Source organism: Cherax quadricarinatus, chromosome 6, assembly GCF_038502225.1.
Source record: "Cherax quadricarinatus isolate ZL_2023a chromosome 6, ASM3850222v1, whole genome shotgun sequence".
Lineage (NCBI taxonomy): Eukaryota > Metazoa > Arthropoda > Malacostraca > Decapoda > Parastacidae > Cherax > Cherax quadricarinatus.
The window spans coordinates 20,331,227-20,352,963 of NC_091297.1; the positions used below are offsets into that span (position 1 = coordinate 20,331,227).

The 21,737-nt window shown below is 38.5% G+C and overlaps 1 protein-coding gene across 2 annotated transcripts in view; it reads left to right on the forward strand.

Moving 5' to 3' along the window:
- Positions 1 to 21,737, forward strand: part of LOC128692529 (uncharacterized) — a 242,489-nt gene that overhangs the window by 199,189 nt on the left and 21,563 nt on the right. Inside the window, exon 9 of one of the 2 annotated variants that reach the window (XM_070080838.1) lies at positions 5,532 to 5,760. In XM_070080838.1, the coding sequence (XP_069936939.1) occupies positions 5,532 to 5,733 (202 nt within the window). In that variant the 3' untranslated portion in view covers positions 5,734 to 5,760. The remainder of the gene's footprint in view (positions 1 to 5,531; positions 5,761 to 21,737) is intronic. The other variant, XM_070080845.1, reaches the window with a different exon arrangement.

Here is a 21,737-nt window from a genome sequence, read left to right on the forward strand (position 1 = left end):
TTCTAAGAACTGGTCCTGGGTAGGAGGGCGGTAACTAGTTCCTACTAAGATGGGTTTGGTCTTGGGAAGCAGCACTTCAAACCATAGAATCTCCAGTTTATTGTTATTTAAATCAGGTCTTGGGTTGTAAGCTAAGTCATTTCTAATGTAGGCACATACTCCACCGCCCTTTCTGTTCCTATCTAAGCGTTTTATATTGTAACCTTCTATTTTGACCTCATCGTCAGTCACCGTATCATCCAACCAAGATTCAGAGATGGTTATAACTGCCGCCCTAATTTTGTTAGCTAGAATCCTAATCTCTGCCAATTTAGGAAGAAGTGATCTTGCATTGACATGAATAAAGTGAAGGCCTGTTTTCATAAAACAATCATAATCATCAATATATGGCAATGGGTCATTTGTATTAAAATTAGGTAAATCAATGTCATCACTGCTAAAGGGTAACTGTGCCAAAGTGCATTTGTTACACACAAAATGAATTCTGGCACCGTTGCTATAATTGTACATACATCCATCATGCACCCACCCCTTACACATTTTACATAAGGTGCCTTTTCTGTTTTTCATGCGTACTTTAGTACAGTGTATGCATCTGTTTGGTAGTGTTTGAGATAATAATGGCTGTATTGTCTCACATTGACCTATGTATGCATTACATATGGAGTTAAGGTTATCATCCCTAGCTACTAGACCGTCATTATTGCCATCATTTATCTGTCTGTTTTGCCTCTGCACAATAGTTTGAGGTCCTGGATTAATTTGGATATCACCACTTAAGAGCGCTACAATAAGAGCTGTGTGCCATTGTTTTTGTTTGGGTATGCGGTGTTGCCATACCTTGCAGCGATAGTGAGGTTTACTTTTCTGGTAGGATGGCAACTGTTGGGCATTTACTGTCCAGGGTGCTGTTACTCCATTCACCTTTTCCAACCCCCATGACTGATTTCTATGTAACTGTATTTGTGTATACCTGAATAAACTTACATACATACGAAAGGAGTAATTTTCTACAGTTACCCCCAGTAACACATTTTCTCTTATGTTAGATTAGAGAAAATGTTATTCTTGCCGTCACTTGTACAAGTTATGTGGCTCCCACATCTTATATTTATGTTTATTTATTCTATTGTGGGGTGTATTTATCATCTTTTTATGTTATGTATCGTGTTTATTATATAATTTTGAAAAAAAATATCATGGATGGATTAATGAAAATGTGTATATTAACGTAATATACGACATTTAATGAGACTCGGTGAGTATTGTTATTATTATTATCATTTCTAATATGGCGTCACTTGTGCAAGTCGTCTGCTACCACATCTCACATTTATGTTTATTTATTCTACTGTGGGGTGTATTTATCTTATTTATATGTTATGCATCGTGTTTATTATATAACTTTGAAAAAAATATCATGGATGGATTAATGAAAATGTGTATATTAACGTAATATACGACATTTAACCCTTTGAGGGTCGACAGGCCCTCTCCGAAACTCGTTCTCAGGGTCGGCCAAATGTTAAAAAAAAAAAAAAATTATTTTCTCTTATGAAAAGATAGAGAATCTTTTCCCGATCATAACGACACCAAAAGTTTGAAATTTGATCGAAAACTTACGGAATTATGCTCTCGCAAAGTTAGCGGTCTCGGCGATGTTTACGGATCGGCGATTTTGCCCACTTTGAGCCCCATTTTCGGCCAATTTCACTGTACTAGTCGACAAAAAACATGAATATTTCGCTAGAACTCCATTTTTTCTATCGAATGGGTGCAAGAAACCACCCATTTATAAATTCAACTATCCAGTACAGTGGTCAGAATTTAGCAATTTTGCCAATTTCACACAAATTTCAAAAGATGCCAATTTCGGAATAGGGTCCAGAATAAACAAGAAAGACATTCCTGGCACTAAAATGACATTTCCTCTAGTCATTAGTCACGTCTCAAGGCCCCTCTTATATTCTTTTGCTTTCCACTTTGAATTTTTATTCTCACAAAAAATATAAGATTTACTGTTATGCAGACTACTGCATTAGTGTAAAAAATGGTATAAATATTATTGGTGCACTTGTGAAAGAATATTAGACTCACCAGTTGACGTGTATTGCACGCTTGGCACGATTTGTTTACTTTTGAAGTTTGGTAAAAATCGAACATTTCTGCTACTTTGAGCTCAATTTCAAGGCACCTTTCATTGTAAAACCAGTCAAAATCATCTCAATTTCAGTAATATGTCTTCCATTCTATAAAATGAGACCAAGAAAACTAGAATACAACAATAAATACCATACGAAAATACACTGCAAAGTCGCTGATTTATTAAAAAAAAATGGAAAAAGTTTTTTTTTTCTCATTATGCACTGTGTGCTGCAGGATTTTTTTTAGACTGTGCACACTGACCACATAGACCCATTCTTTCATATGAAGGCCTACCAGCTTTCTCCCACTAGATTTGAGGTCGCTAGAATTTATGAGTACTAGTACGTCAAAAACCCCTACGCGTAAGACGTACTAGTACGACGAAAACCCTCAAAGGGTTAATGAGACTCGGTGGGTATTGTTATTATTATTATTATCATTTCTAATATGGCGTCACTTGTGCAAGTCGTCTGCTACCACATCTCACATTTATCTTTATTTATTCTACTGTGGGGTGTATTTATCTTATTTATATGTTATGCATCGTGTTTATTATATAATTTTGAAAAAAATATCATGGATGGATTAATGAAAATGTGTATATTAACGTAATATACGACATTTAAATGACTCCATGATTATTATTATCATTACTAATATGACGTCTGGAGACATAAGACACTTACCAATTTTAATGTGTACCTGCATGCCAGCACAGTATGTAAGTTTATTTAGGTACAGGTATACATAAGTATAATTATCAGAGTATATATAAAATATGAAATAACTTATAAAAACATTTGAAATTTTGGAGTTTCCAGACAAAATGGAGAGACTTAGCGCTTACTGAGCTCATGGAGAATGTAAACAAACAGGGTGGGGCACGGTGACCGTATTAGAAAGTCAGGTGGGGGGAGCCGTATAGCGAGTTTTGGTCATAATTTGAAATGTCCGTATTAGCGGAACGCCGTAAAGTGAAACGCCGTAAAGCGGGGCCTTCCTGTATGTAAAAAAACGTAGAGCTTCTTTTTCTTTTTTTACATTTGAAAACGTTTAAAAAAAGCTTTGATCTACATTTTTTTGTTATATTTGAAAATATGTAAAAAAACGTAGATCTACTTTTGGAGCACTACGCATGTGAATGTAGATCTGTTTGGACAGTTTAAGGGTTAATTCACCTATGTGACCAAGGCATCCTTAGATCAATGAAGACTAAATCTGTAGACAATTTCTTGAACAGCATGCTGGCAGGAGTGAATAGAGGCATGTTTACTCTGAAGGATGCCATATGTGCAGCTGCCAGTGCATGGAATCATGTAACTAAAGACAGCTTTGTACATGCCTGGTACATCTTCTGCCCGTGACTATGTTGAGTGATGATGGATTGAAGGATTCTGCATGTCAAGTGAGAAAAGATGTCAGACCTCCTTACATGTGCAAAAAGTACACCTTCAGAGTTCGTCAGTAACCTGGAGGAAGTGGATATCGAAGAAGTTCTTAACACTGATAATGGCGCTTCAGTTGTTCATTCAATAACCTATGTTGCAATAGTTGAAATGGTTCCAAATCAAGGTGATCCTGATAATAATAGTAACGATGAAGATGACATTGTTAACACAGTAGAAGAGTTGCCAATAGATAATATGATAAAAACGTGTGATGAACTTATTGAAGGACTAGAGCAGTGAGTGTTCATAACAGAACAGGAAATCATGTCAATGTATAAAAAAAAAAAAAATAAGACTGCTATGACAAAAGACATTATTATTGAGGCAGATGTACACTGGAAGAAACATTAAAAAAAAAAAAATCCAGCACAGTGCTTCCTCATCTTTAGAGCATCCACTTTCAGGTCCCTCAACTTCTTCTGATGTTCCTCCTCAGAGTGATGTCATCAGTGATGTACTCTCTTCCTTAAGTTTCTCAGACCTGGTGTAGTTGTAGTGGCTGGGCTTGCATTTATCTTCTTTTTGTGAGCAGTGATCATGTTTTTTTTTTTTTTTGGTACAATACCATGTTTAGACTTGGATCCCATCCCCAAACTGTCCCATTTTATAGATGCAAATATACAAATATTCAAAAATTCCAAAAAATCTGAAATCCAAAGCACTTCCTCAAAGGCATTGCTAGGGTTGGTATCACCCGGGGCGGCATCTTTGGTGTTGCCCCCATGAAATCCAAGGGCGGGGGGATGGGGGAAGTAAACTCCAGTTATGTCAGTACTGCATGACCAGTAACTAATGTTTAGCAATGAGAACATTTAAGGGCCATAAAATGAACTGGAGAATACTTCTCAACTTTATTAATGATAAAATAAATAATTGTAGTAATATTGAGAAAACATAAACTCAAATACCACTTTGAATAGAGGCAACAAATCCTACATTTATTCATCTTCAACAATGCCATAAAAAAAACTTGAAAAATAAAGAAAAACATTGCAGTATCAGACAAATACTAGTTCAGATTTGATCTTGAGTACAGGTAACATCTCAGTGAATCTGATCTTATATTTCCTTGCCTTCAATCCTGCAAAATCATCTATCACATTATCAAAATCAATGATTTTCCCTATATAGGCCTATTTGTACTTTGTTAATATTTAATAGGCTATATAGAAACGAAGGATTCTTATGTTGGTGCAGCACTGTTTTGGGAATTAGTGTCACATTCTTTAGAGGCTCTGTGGTGTCACCCCCTAAATGGTGTCACCCGGGGCGGCAACCCCCTCTTACGATGCCACTGCACTTCCTGTCCCAAGCATTTTGAATAAAGGATTCTCATCTGTATTATTATTATTATTTATTTATTTTTTTTTTTAACAAGTCGGCCGTCTCCCACCGAGGCAGGGTGACCCAAAAAGAAAGAAAATCCCTGAAAAGAAAATACTTTCATCATCATTCCACACTTTCACCTCACTCACACATAATCACTGTTTTTGCAGAGGTGCTCAGGATACAACAGTTTAGAAGCATATACGTATAAAAATACACAACATATCCCTCCAAACTTCCAATATCCCAAACCCCTCCTTTAAAGTGCAGGCATTGTACTTCCCATTTCCAGGACTCAAGTCCGGCTATATAAAAATAACCGGTTTTCCTGAATCCCTTCACTAAATATTACCCTGCTCACACTCCAACAGCTCCTCAGGTCCCAAATACCATTCGTCTCCATTCAATCCTATCTAACATGCTCATGCACACTTGCTGGAAGTCCAAGCCCCTTGCCCACAAAACCTCCTTTACCCCCTCCCTCCAACCTTTTTGAGGACGACCCCTACCCCGCCTTCATTATTATTATTATTATTATTATTATTATTATTATTATTATTATTATTATTATTATTATTATTATTATTATACTAATTAGTATTTTTTTTTTAGGTACTCAGTTGAAGTAGCAGATTTTGACTTTGGTGCTAGTGAAGAACCGGAGTATAAGACTTTGTATGAACAGCTGAAAGAGTCACTCTCTCAAGCCATCTCTGGCCAAGATTGGGAAGGAGATGAAGATACAAAATGGCGGGGCAGAGCACATGTTGTGGAGAGACCCCGGGTAAGGGATTATGGAACTGTACCACGCTGATGTTTGCGATTTACACTCATTTTCATGGTATGCTCATGTGTATTATGTTAAATTTGATTGTAATTTTTGGTAGAACTGGAATTGTGTTTTTAATATTTACTTTGTGCATATATAGGCATTATTAGATATCCTCATCAGAGTGAATATAATAACCTCTTGATATGATGGATTAATAGGGAGGATTGTCTGAGTGTTAATTTTAATCAGAGTAATGTTAAAAATGGCACAATACATTCAATTTACAGATATTCTGCAGTAAACATTGAAAACAAGGGTGTTAACCCTTTCAGGGTCCAAAGGCCAAATTTCAAAGTGCACACCAGTGTCCAAGAATTTTCAAAAAATAATTTTGTTATTTTTTCTTAAGAAATGGTAGAGAATCTTTTTCTGAAGGTAATAAAACAAAAAGTACGAAATTTGGTGGAAAATTGACAAAGTTATGCTCTCACGAATTTTGATGTGTCAGCAATATTTACGCATTGGCGATTTTTCTGACTTTGATTCCCATTTTAGGCCAATTATATTACTCCAGTCAACCAAATTCTTAGCTATTTCACTAGTATTACTTCTATTCTATCGATTGAGCACAAGAAATCGCCAAGTCATCTATTTCAACTACAAAATAAAGTGATCGGAAATTGGTAATTTGGCCAATTTAATGCAAAGTTCAAAATATTCTAATTTCAAAATAGGGTCCAGAATAAACAATGCAGGCATTCCTGGAACTAAACTGACATTTCCTCTGTTCATTAGTTACATTTTCAGGCTTTACAAATGAATTCCATTTTGATTTTTTATTCACATAATGAATTTTTATTCAAACCAAAAAATAGATCTACTGTTATGCAATACTCTAATAGTTGTATAACTAATATCACCACATTTGTGAATGTATATTAGACCTACCAGCTGGCGTGTATTAGACGTGTGGGATCATTTGTTTACTCTTAAACATCGGCAAAAAATTAACATTTCTGCTATTTTGAGCTCAGTTTCAACCCATTTCCATTACTAAAATTGCAAATACAACTATAAAAAACATATGAAAAAACACTGCAAAGTCACTGTTTTAATAGAAAATTACGGTCTCAGTTTTTTTCTCTCATGCACTGTGTGCTACAGGATTTGTTTTATGTGGTGCACACATACCACATAGATGTATTCTCTCATTTATTTATTAATTTATTATTAATTTGGACATGATACATAGATGTACATAGAATTACATTGGTTAAGTGTAACATGCCGAAAGCCCCTTGTATGCAGAGCATTATGGGCAGGCTTAAAATTAACTTAAGATTAACTAAGCAATGATATATTCAGTGGTAAAAATTATAGTAAACAAATAACAATTAAGCGCAAATGAGTATTTCAAAGACAGGTCATATGGTCATTTGCTGAGTTGCTGTGCATTCAATAGATTGGAGTATTCTGTTAGGTAATGTAATTAAAACTAAACGAAGTTTGATAGGGTCACAGGTTAAACATTTGTGAGATACAGTTATTCAGTATTTATTTAGTTGTAGGTGAGTAGGTGATTTTTAAGAAGAGACTTGAATTTATAAACAGACAGTGTTTCTTTTATATTTACAGGTAATGAATTCCAGATTTTTGGGCCTTTTATGTGCATTGAGTTTTTGCATAGTGTGAGATGGACATGAGGAACATCAAAGAGTGATCTGTGCCTTGTGTTATGGTCATGTGTTCTGTTTAGGGTGGTAAGGAGACGTTTGAGGGGAGGGTTTATATCCGAGTTAAGTGTTCTATGTATGTAGTAGGTACAGTAATAAGTATGGATGTTTTGTACATTGAGTAGGTTTAGAGTTTTGAATATTGGTGGAGTGTGCTGCCTGTAGTGGGAATTTATCATCATTCTCACTGCAGCCTTTTGTTGGGTAATTAATGGTCTGAGATGGTTTATTGTTGTTGAGCCCCATGCACAAATTCCATAGGTGAGATAGGGGTAAATAAGTGAGTGGTATAGGGCCAGGAGGGCTGACTGTGGAACATAGTACCGTATCTTTGATAGTATGCCTACAGTCTTGGAAATTTTCTTGGAAATTTGTTGTACATGTGTTTGAAATTTGAGTTTATTATCAAGGTGGATTCCTAAGAATTTTCCCTCTGTGAGCTTTGTGATAGGTGATCCGTTTATCATTATATTAAGAGGGACATCTGTAGCTCTGTTTCCAAACTGAATGAAGTAGGTTTTGTCAATGTTGAGAGTAAGTTTGTTAGTCATCATCCAGGTAGATATTTTCTGTAATTCGGTATTTGCAGTATTGGCTAGCATGACTGGGCTTGGGTGAGAGAAGATGTATGTACTAGTGCCATCTGCAAATAGTGTGGGTTTGAGTAGTTGCGATGCATTTGGTAGGTCGTTTATGTAAACGAGAAAGAGAAGAGGGCCAAGGACACTTCCCTGTGGGACACCAACTGTAACTGGTTGTGTGGAAGAGTTTGCTCCATTTGTGAATACATATTGGCTTCTGTTGCTGAGGTATGACTTTAGGTAGTTGAGGGAGTGCCTTCTTATATCATAGTGCGACAGTTTTATGTGGAGCAAATCATTGTCAACTGTATCAAAAGCTTTACGTAAATCAATGAAGATCCCCAGTGGGACTACTTTTTTCTCTAGTGCAGTGTATATTTGTTCTAGCATGTGTATAATAGCATCATTTGTATTTTTATTAGGCCTGAACCCAAACTGACAGGGGTTGAGTATGTTGTGGGAGATGAGGTAGGAATAGATTCGCTTATGAATTAATTTTTTGAAGATTTTAGAGAGAGGGTGTAAGTTGGATATTGGCCTGTAGTTATTCAAGTCTGTTTGCTCTCCTCCTTTATGTATCAGGGTGACCCTCGCTGTTTTGAGAAATGTAGGGAAGGTAGAGGCTTCGATGGATTTGTTAAAGAGTGTTGCAATGATTGGTGACAGCACTTGCGATGCTTATCAGACGCTTATCAGAGTGAGCTGAGCTCATGGCGTAGATCTACGGTTTGGACCCTCAACGTATAACCGTAGATCTACGGCACGGACCCTCAGAGGGTTAAAAGAAGAATTTTCTTAGTGAATTTTGCTCATTATTTTGAAAGTCTGTACATTTTTTCTGCAAGTTGATTCTGATGAAATGTTTTAAAACCACACCACTTATCAGTTGTATTCCTAAACCACCATTTTCAGACCTCCCTACTACTTTCTGCTCCATTAGGTTTCTTTGCCTTCCATTTTCTAATAGATTCCCAGTTTCTGTTGAACTGGTGCTGTCCTGACAACCTAAATTCTATTATGACACCAGAAATCTATTAGATAAAATACCTTCAAATGTAGTTCAGTAGAGACAACACTGGTTGACTGCACAACTGTAGTCATAACAAACCCTCATTAGGCATAACAAACCCTCATTAGTGTGTATTTATAAAAGCATATTCACCATTATTCATTCAGTCACTGTCTTGCCAGAAGTGCTCTGGCATCACAATTCAAATGACCCTTTGAACTGCGCCCTCCTCACCCCTTCTGAATACAACTCTGTAGTTCCCGTCTCCAGGTCTCAGATTCAGCCAACTGGTTTTCCTGAATCCCTTCAGAGAAACTGGTTAGTTGCAGTAGTTCAGAACTGTGTAATTGTATACCTCATTCCACTTATTTATCATTTCTTACATTAAAGAAATATTTTATATATTCCTGTGGATGATTTGGGTGTGTTATTTCTAATCATAACATTTTATTTTTGTTGTATCCCTGGTACAGAACTTATTTTTGTTTACTCTGTCCCATAATATTTTATGGCATATCCCCTCTTGTTCATTGCTCCTCCAGTGAGATAGCCTAGTTGTTACATTCTTTTTTTTTTATAGGTTGTTTCCTTCAGCTCATGTACGGGTCTTGATGTTCTCCTTCATACTCATAATCTTCATTTTGTGTTTTATTAGGTGTGGGCTTTGCATCAACACAACATATTTTAGATTAATTCATGCATATTAGGCATAAAGAAATATAAATAAGTCTTTGTCCAGATTCATTAAAGTCACCCTTGTTTACGAGTTTAATGTGTACTGCTGATATTATGCTTTTTGTGTGTGCCTCAGGTGACAGGTTTGGTGGTTTCACCATCATTCACTCCATCACCATCTTGCCAGAGCTGCACTGACAAGCCAGCATAAATTTCTATCACTCTAAATTGCTCAGAGTTGGGTATTACTTTCTGCATTCTTTATTGATGAATGCTGTACTTACCCAATATATGTATAAGTCATTAGCAAGATACATTTTTTACATCAGAATTTTACAGTGATAGTTAAGATATGGGAGTCCTATGTAGTGTAGCCATTCACAAGATGAAATTTCAGGTACTGTTGGTAGGGTTCCTATAGTGGTTACTAGAATCAGTGTACATAATACAATACTATGTTTGGAAGAATGAAAAACATATTTCTGTATTTAGTTCAGTGAACCAAGAGGATCACTTTTCCGAGGTCAGCTGTTGGGTGTCTGGTGTGATAGTAAGGTTTGGGTTGTCAGGACATTCCCAGTTCAAAAATGTGGTATGGAGGTCCAGGACTGGTAGTTTACAGGGCTTCAGCAGACCAAGTTCAGTACAGAAAGTTTTTTTTTTTTTTATGTTTTTTATTGTAAATGTTAATTACTTTGACTTTTTATTTAACCTTAGAATGTTACCATTAAAAAAACTTTTACTTCCGCTTTTGTACTCCTCAAAAAGCTTACTATGAATTAGCAAAATGTGTACCTTTGGTGGAGAAATTGGCAAACTGTTGATAGTTGGTAACAAGTACACAACTGCAGTGAAGACATTTCTTTGTGTAAATTGTATACCTTATTAATGACATTTTTTATACACACTGGGCTTTATTAGTAGGCTTTTTACTCTGATATATTTTCTTCTCCCTCGGTAAAGCTTTCTGTGGGGGCTCAACATTGTCACTAATAAAGGTATCTACTATAAGTGATATTTACTCTGTCTTGTTGATATTTATATACCAAGCCGGGTCTTGTAAAAACACAATAATCATTGACATGAATCATAGACATTGGATGAGCCCCAGATTAGTCTAATACACTTCACCAATTTAAAGAAAATGCATTTGTATAAAATTTTGATCATGATAAGTATTGTGAAGCAGTTTTATTCTGGGGTTAAAATAATTAATCAGTCTTTCAGCTATAATTGTTTTAAGCCAGTTGCAGTGCTTACTTATCTCTTGTATCATAGTAAGAAATAAAAGTGGTCTTGGCAGCTCAGAGCAGTGTCTTAAATGTGACTTTTACAATTACAAAATTTATTTACAAAACAGCTCAATGAGAGAACACTGTTTCAACATCCGAGGGCCCAGACTGTTTAACACTACCGCAAGAACAAGTGTAGAAGTTTCATGAGGAAATTGGACATATGCCAGTCAACCAAACTGTGATGGATATGTGAGCCAGTGGGCCACCAGCAGTAACATCCTGGTTGATCAGTCAAGCATCAGACAAGCCTGATCCAAGGGTCGGGTTGTAAGAGTAGGAGAACTTAATAGGCCTTCAGAGGTACAAGAGTACAGTTGTTTGTACTTTAATGGAAAGTCACTGATTATGCAAGGCATTTTGGGCATACTTTGATGAAAACCCTATAAATCAGACTTAAAGATATTTTATGATTTGTGGTTTAAGTTGGATTGTTAAATGTATGTCATTTTCTTATATAATGTAAAATCATACTGCAATAAAAATTGCTTGTGTGATTTCATTTTAGAATAAACATAATACAGTGGACCCCCGCATAACGATGGCATCGCATAGCGATTTTTCCGCATAACGATTACTTTTATCGCAAAATTTTTGCCGCGCATACCGATTAAAAACCCGCATACCGATTTTCGTCCGAGACGCGTCCAATGTGCCCTCAGCCAGCCTCACATGTGCCGCTCCGTCCCATTGTTTACCAGCCAGCCTCCGCGGTAACATCCAAGCATACACTCGGAATATTTCGTATTATTACAGTATTTTCGGTGCTGTTTCTGGAAAATAAGTGACCATGGGCCCCAAGAAAGCTTCTAGTGCCAACCCTACACCTCAAAGGGTAAGAATTACTATAGAGATGAAGAAAGAGATAATTGATAAGTATGAAAGTGGAGTGCGTATAGCCGACCTAGTCAAGCTGTACAAGAAACCCCAATCAACCATCGCTACTATTGTGGGCACCAGAAAGACAATCAAGGAAGCTGTTCTTGCCAAAGGTTCAACTGTGTTTTCGAAACAAAGATCGCAATTGATGGAAGATGTTGAGAGACTCTTATTGGTGTGGATAAATGAAAAACAGATAGCAGGAGATAGCGTCTCTCAAGCGATCATATGTGAAAAGGCTAGGAAGTTGCATGAGGATTTAATTAAAAAAATGCCTGCAACTAGTGATGATGTGAGTGAATTTAAGGCCAGCAAAGGTTGGTTTGAGAGATTTAAGAAGCGTAGTGGCATCCATAGTGTGATAAGGCATGGTGAGGCTGCCAGTTCGGACCACAAAGCGGCTGAAAAATATGTGCAGGAATTCAAGGAGTACATAGAAACTGAAGGACTGAAACCTGAACAAGTGTTTAATTGTGATGAAACAGGCCTGTTCTGGAAGAAAATGCCAAGCAGGACCTACATTACTCAGGAGGAAAAGGCACTCCCAGGACATAAGCCTATGAAAGACAGGCTTACTTTGTTGATGTTTGCCAATGCTACTGGTGATTGCAAAGTGAAGCCTTTATTAGTGTATCACTCTGAAACTCCCAGAGCGTTCAGGCAAAAGAATGTCCTCAAGGATAATTTGTGTGTGCTGTGGAGGGCAAACAGTAAGGCATGGGTCACTAGGGAATTTTTCTATAACTGGTTACACCATGCATTTGCCCCCAATGTGAAAAATTACCTAACTGAAAAGAAATTAGAACTTAAGTGCCTCCTGGTGTTAGACAATGCCCCTGGTCATCCTACAGACGTGGCAGAGCGACTTTATGGGGACATGAGCTTCATTAAGGTGAAGTTTTTGCCTCCTAATACCACTCCTCTCCTGCAGCCCATGGACCAGCAGGTTATTTCCAACTTCAAGAAACTGTACACAAAAGCTCTGTTTGAAAGGTGCTTTGTAATGACCTCAGAAACTCAACTGACTCTAAGAGAGTTTTGGAGAGATCACTTTAATATCCTCAATTGTGTAAACCTTATAGGTAAGGCTTGGGAGGAAGTGACAAAGAGGACCTTGAACTCTGCTTGGAAGAAACTGTGGCCAGAATGTGTAGACAAAAGGGATTTTGAAGGGTTTGAGGCTAACCCTGAGAATCCTGTGCCAGTTGAGGAATCCATTGTGGCATTGGGAAAGTCCTTGGGGTTGGAGGTTAGTGGGGAGGATGTGGAAGAGTTGGTGGAGGAGGACAATGAAGAACTAACCACTGATGAGCTGATAGATCAACTTCAAGAGCAAGAGGCCAGACCTGAGGAAACTGGTTCAGAGGAGGGGAGAGAGAAATTGAAGAAGTTGCCTACTACAAAGATAAAGGAAATCTGTGCTAAGTGGCTTGAAGTGCAAACCTTCATGGATGAAAATCACCCTCACACAGCTATTGCAAGCCGTGCTGGTGATTATTACACTGACAATGTTGTGAAACACTTTAGGCAAGTCATAAAGGAACGAGAGGTACAGGCCACTATGGACAGATATCTTGTGCGAAAGAAGTCCAGTGACTCTGAAGCTGGCCCTAGTGGCATTAAAAGAAGAAGGGAAGTAACCCCAGAAAAGGACTTACTACCTCAAGTCCTAATGGAAGGGGATTCCCCTTCTAAACACTAACACACTCTCTCCCCTCCTCCCATCCCATCAATCATCACCAGATCTTCAATAAAAGTAAGTGTCATTTAATTGTGCATGCCTTTTTCAGTTTGTGTGTATTAAAATTAACATTTCATGTGGTAAAAAAAATTTTTTTTCATACTTTTGGGCGTCTTGCACGGATTAATTTTATTTCCATTATTTCTTATGGGGAAAATTAATTCGCATAACGATTATTTCGCATAACGATGAGCCCTCTTGCACGGATTAAAATCGTTAACCGGGGGTCCACTGTATAATCTTTGTAACACAGATTGCTAAAAAATTATATCTGCAGTGGGAGCCTCGGGGAGGGGAGATTCTCCTGTAATACAGTATGTTGTGCCTCACACACAACAGTACCCACCCCTCTGAACCCTAGTAAGGTTCTGTGCACACTTTTTTGCTCAGTTTTTAAGTCATTGACTTGTAACACCCTTGAATTAACATCAAGTGCTACAAAAAAATTGAAATTTAAAAAAATATATGATAGACTAAATGCTATGAGAGACAACACCTCAAGCTTAGCTCTGCTGTTATGGCTACAAACAGGTACATAATTATTGTTAGGGGCTTTACCAGACACACACACCTCTGCTTTGTAGGAGTGCTGAGGGACTACCAGGCTCTTTATCATCCTGGTAAAGACCTAATGGCCAGTGCCTGCTAGCAGTCAGCTTGGCAAGGTTCAGTACGTGTAACTCTAGGTGCATTGTGGGCTCCCTGGCAGTGCAAGCCCTCATCTTTCTGCAGCTAATCCTCATCTGTATGCAGTTTATTAGCTGATGACATTCATCAGGTACTATGGTTACCATACCTACCTGAGCCCTAGGATCTCTTTCCCAGCAAATGGGCACAATGTTATATACTGCATATGCAAAGATCATAGTGTTTTTAAATTTTCTACAATACAGATGCTTCTCACTTAGCGATGGAGTTCCGTTCCTAAGACCATGTCTGTAAATGAATTCATCGCTAAGTGAGAAACCATTCCTTACCACTACTTCAAACATTTATAACAACCAGTTATTACGGCTTGAAATCCTGTTGATGCTTTTACTGCCTCTTTCACTCTATCTTTATCCTTCAAGATCGCAGAAATGGTGGAATGTGCCAGCTTCATATTTGTTAATAATCTTCATTTTCACCTCAAGATCAGTAGCCTTTCTTTGTTTCTTGGCACTTCCTTCAGGTGAAGTCAAGATCTTCGTTTTCACACTGTTATCTTGTACTATGGGGTGCGCAACTAAGTACAAATATGTAGTCTTGGAGACTGTGAAAGCTAGTGTGCTTATTGGCTGCGGAACGAGACTGAAATGCTTGATGCTGAGATGCCACACTGTCCATTTCCATGGCCCAGGTTCTCATACAGCATAATATACTGACTAGTCGAAGAGACGGTCGTAACTCCGAGCAGTCAGTAAACAAGTACGTCACTAAGTAAAGAGTATCTGTATGTCATTTTAAACTTTCAAACATTTTGTTTAAACATGTGATATCCATCCTAGAAAAAACATGGTTCACGTGGTGCTTTTCTACATAAGAGAAAACTTGCCTGTAATATAGAAGCTTAAAATTAGCAAAAAAAAAAAAAAAAAAAATGTTCTATAAATATTGTGCTATGTGTGATTATGCCACCAGATGCTCCTAAGATTCAATATATCAACTGTAAAGATGCCATAAACAGTAAGTTTTCATTATTTTTCAGTTAATTTCTTCATAGTTATACGTACAGTGGACCCCTGGTATTCGATATTAATCTGTTCCTGAGAGCTCATCGAATACCGAAAATATCGAAAAGCGAATCAATTTTCCTCGTAAGAAATAATGGAAATCAAATTAATCCGTGCAAGACACCCAAAAGTATGAAAAAAAAAAATTTACTACATGAAATATTAGGTTTAATGCAATAGAATAATTACAATAACAGTAGAATAATTGACACTTACCTTTAATGAAGATCTGGTGATGATTGGTGGAATGGGAGAAGGGGAGAGAGTGTTAGTGTTTAGAAGGGGAATCCCCTTCCATTAGGACTTGAGGTAGCAAGTCCTTTTCCGGGGTTACTTCCCTTCTTCTTTTAATGCCACTAGGACCAGCTTGAGAGTCACTGGACTTCTGTCGCACAACATATCTGTCCATAGTGGCCTGTACCTCCCGTTCCTTTATGCCATTCCTAAAGTGTTTCACAACATTGTCAGTGTAATAGTCACCAGCACGGCTTGCAATAGCTGTGTTAGGGTGATTGTCATCAAAAAAGGTTTGCACTTTAAGCCACATTGCACACATTTCCTTAATCTGTGAAGTAGGCAACTTCTTCAATTTCTCTATCCCCTCCTCCGAAGCAGTTTCCGCAGGTGTGGCCTCTTGCTGTTGAAGATGATCTAGCAGCTCATCAGTGGTTAGTTCTTCATTGTCCTCCTCCACCAACTCTTCCACATCCTCCCCACTAACCTCCAACCCCAAGGACTTCCCCAATGCCACAGTGGATTCCTCAACTGGCATAGGCTTCTCAGGGTTAGCCTCAAATCCTTCAAAATCCCTTTTGTCTACACATTCTGGCCACAGTTTTTTCCAAGCAGAGTTTAAGGTCCTCTTAGTCACTTCCTCCCAAGCCATACCTATAAGGTTTATACAATTGAGGATACAAAGTGATCCTTCCAAAACTCTTTTAGAGTCAGTCAAGTTTCTGTGGTCATTACAAAGCACTTTTGAAACATAGCTTTTGTGTACAGTTTCTTGAAGTTGGAAATGACCTGCTGGTCCATGGGCTGCAGGAGAGGAGTGGTATTAGGAGGCAAAAACTTGATCTTAATGAAGCTGATGTCCCCAGAAAGTCGCTCTGCCAAGTCTGTAGGATGATCAGTGGCATTGTCTAATACCAGGAGGCACTTAACGTCTAATTTCTTTTTAATTAGGTAATTTTTCACAGTGGGGGCAAATGCATGGTGTAACCAGTCATAGAAAAGGTCCCTAGTGACCCATGCCTTACTGTTTGCCCTCCACAGCACACACAAATTAGCCTTGAGGACATTGTTTTTCCTGAACACTCTGGGAGTTTCAGAGTGATACACCAATAAAGGCTTCACTTTGCAATCACCACTAGCATTGGCACACATCAACAGAGTAAGCCTGTCTTTCATAGGCTTATGTCCTGGGAGTGCCTTTTCCTCCTGAGTAATGTAGGTCCTGCTTGGCATTTTCTTCCAAAACAGGCCTGTTTCGTCACAATTAAACACTTGTTCAGGTTTCAAGTCTTCACTGTCTATGTAATCCTTGAATTCCTTCACATATTTTTCAGCTGCTTTTTGGTCCGAACTGGCAGCCTCACCATGCCTAATCACACTATGTATGCCACTACGATTCTTAAATCTTTCAAACCAACCTTTGCTGGCCTTAAATTCACTCACATCAGCACTAGTTGCAGGCAATTACTTTACCAAATCGTCATGCAACTGCCTAGCCTTTTCACAAATGATCGCTTGAGAGATGCTATCTCCTGCTATCTGTTTTTCATTTATCCACACCAATAACAGTCTCTCAACATTTTCTAACACTTGCGGTCGCTGTTTCATAATCACAGTTGCACCTTTTGCAAGAACAGCTTCCTTGATTGCCGTTTTCTTGGTCACTGTAGTAGAGATGGTTGATTGGGGTTTATTGTACAACCTGACCAGCTCCGACACACGCACTCCACTTTCGTACTTTGCAATTATCTTTTTCTTCATTTCAATAGTCATTAGCACCTTTTTTCTCAAAGGGTTGGCACTAGAAGCTTTCTTGGGGCCCATGGTGACTTATTTTGCAGAAACAAGCACCAAAAACAGTGATAATGTGGAATGTACCGAATGTATCCTTAGATGCGCGCACACTAGCTGGCTTGTAAACACTGGCACACACGGGGCAGTTCAGGCCACACGTGGACACGTCTCGTACGAATCGTATCGAATACAGGGTTTTCGATCGGATACCGAGGCAAAATTTTTGCGATATAATGCATCGAATACCGGATTTATCGAATACTGATGCCATCGATTACTGGGGGTCCACTGTATTCAGTTTTGGATGATCTTTAATACTGTAAGACAAATGCTATTTAAAACTTTAAAAACCTAGTTAAAGGGCTTAAGGACTGGAGGACTTTGGCTGCCTTTCTACACACTGCATTTCTTGGTAGATCTTGCTGGTTGAGGCAAGCACTCATTCTGGCCCCCACGTAAATGTAAAATCCTTTTTATGTTTGGGTATGTAGGCTTTCTCAGCTGCTTGTTTCACAGACTTTTAGATATGAAAAAATTGTGTTATGGTCAGCAATTCTTCCATAGAATGTGCTCTTGCCTCTTCTGTTTCCTCTGCTACATGTTGTCTCTCAGACATAGCTTGATGACAGTTCTTCATGTGACCAAAACCTCTACATCATCACTTTGTTGCAAGTCATCAGATTCTCCTTCAAAGCTTCTGTTGAACTCTATAATTTCAACCAAGTTGAGAGGTACAACTTTATGGGAAGGTTTGCAGATGCCTGTGAATGTGGGACACTACAGTCACGCCTTTCTGCCTTCATTCTTGATTATGACCTTCACTTCATCCCACACATTCTTGATATTATAGATGCCACTCATAAATTTAAGAGTCCATGGGCTGAGTTCATTCTTCATTAGTCCAGCCAGTCCCTTGATCAGTACAGTGCCTTTCCAGTTTTTGGATGTTCTCTTCTGCCTAAATACAGCTCTATCGTCTCTACTTGGGGTCTATGGTCATTTAACCCTTTCGAGGTCTGTGCCATAGTACTATGGCTTTGAGCTCAGGGTCTGTGCCGTAGTACTATGTAAAGAGCTCAGCTCACTTAGGTAAGCAGTGAGTAGTAAATTTGGGTCTAGATATGAGAGTATGGGTTTATGCAGTAAGTGTGTACTATATTAAAAAGAATCCTTCCCCATGCAGTGCATTATGGGAAAAAAACTGTGACTATATATTTGGTTTAAAATAGCAACTTTGCGGTCTATTTTCAGATGGCTTGTATGATTGTATTCTCGGTTTCTTGGTATCATTTGATAGAATGGAAGATATAGAAAGTGAGATGATTTTGATTGGTTTGAGGACTGGAAGTAGCTTGAAACTGAGCTCAAAATAATGGAAATATTTGATTTTTGCCACTATTCCAGAGAACACAAATTACGTCCCTCGTCCAATACGCATCCAACTGGTCAGTCTCATATGCCTTTATGAATGCGCTGAGATTATTTATACAATTACAATAATACAGTAGTCTGCATAACAGTAAATCTTCTAATCTTTGTACAGTGGAGCCTCTACTTGCGAGTTTAATCCATTCCATGACCTTGCTCGCAACTGGATTTGCTCATTTGCAGAGTCAATTTTTCTCATTTAAATTAACTGAAATACAATTAATACATTCCAGTGGAATTCTGTACTTCAATAATTTTGCTAATATCAACTTTACGGCTTATTTATCTATCTCACTTGATCTAATATGACATAATAAACAATATAAATGACATAGAAACCTGATATATACTCTAAAACGAATAAAATATGTAATTCATGTAGTGGTATGGGCGGTGTCGGCGGTGGATGACAGTTTGTCTGGAGACCGGACAAAATACTTCTTGAATAATTTTGTTAATGTCATCTATACGGCTTACTTATCTATCACAGTTCATCTAATATTATATAACAAACAACAAATATGACATAATAAACAAACAATATAAGTAACATAGAAACCTGATATATACTCTAGAATGGATAAAATATGTCATTATACAGTGGACCCCTGCCTTACGATATTAATCCGTTCCTGAGAGCTCATCGTAAGCCGAAATTATCGTTAGCTGAATTAATTTTCCCCATAAGAAATAATGGAAATCAAATTAATCCGTTCCTGACACCCAAGAGTATGAAAAAAAAGATTTTTTACCACATGAAATATTAATTTTAATACACACAAACTGAAGAAGACATGCACAATTACTACTATACTAAGAATAAAATACATGACACTTACCTTTATTGAAGATCTGGTGATGATTGATGGGATGGGAGGAGGGGAAAGTGTGGAAGTTGTTGTTTAGAAGGGAAATCCTCTTCCATTAGGACTTGAGGTAACAAGTCCTTTTCCGGGGTTACTTCCCTTCTTCTTTTAATGCCACTAGGACCAGCTTGAGAGTCACTGGACCTCTGTCACGCAACAAATCTGTCAATAGAGCTCTGTACCTCCCATTCCTTTAAGACTTTCCTAAAATGGGCCATAACATTGTCATTGTACAGGTTGCCAACAAGGCTTGCAGTAGCTGTCAGGTTTGCAGTTCAACCCACTTTACACACATTTCCTTAATCTCTTTTTTGATTCCATACTAATTCTCGCCCTTTTTACCACAGGGATGGCACTATAAGGTTTCTTGGGGTCCCTGGTAACTTATTTTGCAGTTACAAGTACCAAAAACACTGGGATAATGTAAAATGTACCGAATGTATCCATAGATGCGACCACACTGGCTGGTTTGTAAACACTGGTGCTGAGGCCACACGTGGGATGCGTCCCGGACGAATCACCTAAGGCGAGGCAAAATTTTTATGTTCAAATGCTTCGTATGGCGGATTTAACGTAACGCGATGCGTTCGTAAGGCGGAGATCCACTGTATATGTGGCGGTGGCGGCAGCCGACGAGTGTTTGCAGACAGGACAAAATACTCCTTGAATATTTCGCTATCATCAACTCTTAGGCTTATTTATCAATCACAGTTCATCTAATATGGCTTAACAACATAAATAACATAGAAACCTGATACACGTATATACTCTAGAATGAATAAAATATGTCATTATGTGTATAGCGGCGGCGGTGGCCAACGAGAGTTTGTCTGGAGACAGGACAAAATGCTCCTTGAATATTTCGCTATCATCAACTCTACGGCTTATTTATTTATCACAGTTCATCTAATATGAAATAAGAAACAATATAAATAACATAGAAACCTGATATATACTCTAGAATGAGTAAAATATATCATTATGTAAAAGGTGGAGGTGGCCACAAACACTGCCATCTAGTGACGGCCTTTTGAAGCCGTCTATTATTATAATTATTATGTAGTGTACATTATTATTATTATATGTGTATTATTATTATACATAATATATTATTGTTATTATTATTGTATTATATTATTATACAGTGGACCCTCGCATACCGTTGGCATCACATAACGTTAAATCCGCATACCGATACATTTTATCGCTAAAATTTTGCCTCGCATACCGCTAAAAAACTCGCTCAACGCTATTCGTCCGAGATGTGTCCACGTGCCGCCTGAGCCAGCCTCACTTGTTCACTGGGTGGCAGTGTTTACAAGCAAGCCTCCGCGGTAACATCCAAGCATGCAATCGGAACATTTCATATTATCACAGCGTTTTTAGTGATTTCACCTGCAAAATAAGTGACCATGGGCCCCAAGAAAGCTTCTAGTGCCAACCCTGTGGTAAAAAGGGGTGAGAAATACTATCGTACCACAGTCAGCTGCTGCTGCACCACGGTCAGCTGTTGCTGGACCAGTCAGCTGTTGCTGGATCAGTCAGCTGTTGCTGCACCATGGTCAACTGTTGCTGGACCAGTCAGCTGTTGCTGGATCAGTCAGCTGCTGCTGCACCATGGTCAGCTGTTGCTGGACCAGTCAGCTGTTGCTGGATCAGTCAGCTGCTGCTGCACCATGGTCAGCTGTTGCTGGACCAGTCAGCTGTTGCTGGATCGGTCAGCTGCTGCTGCACCATGGTCAGCTGCTGTTGCACCACCATCAGCTGTTTCTGAACATGACTCATCCTGAACCTGTCCGTCCAGCCTGAGCGCCTCAGCTGCCTTGCCGTCATTGTTTACAAGCCAGGGTGCCCGGTTGCATGCATACATTCGATACATTTTGTATTCCATTGTTTGTAGTGCTTGTAACTGCTAAATAAGCCACCATGGGCCCAAAGAAAGCTCCTAGTGCCAACCCTGTGGTAAAAAGGGTGATAAATACTATTGTACCACAGTCAGCTGCAGCTGCACCACGGTCAGCTGTTGCTGCACCACAGCTGCTGCTGCACCATGGTCAGCTGTTGCTGCACCACCATCAGCTGTATTACTCGAAGATGTGGAA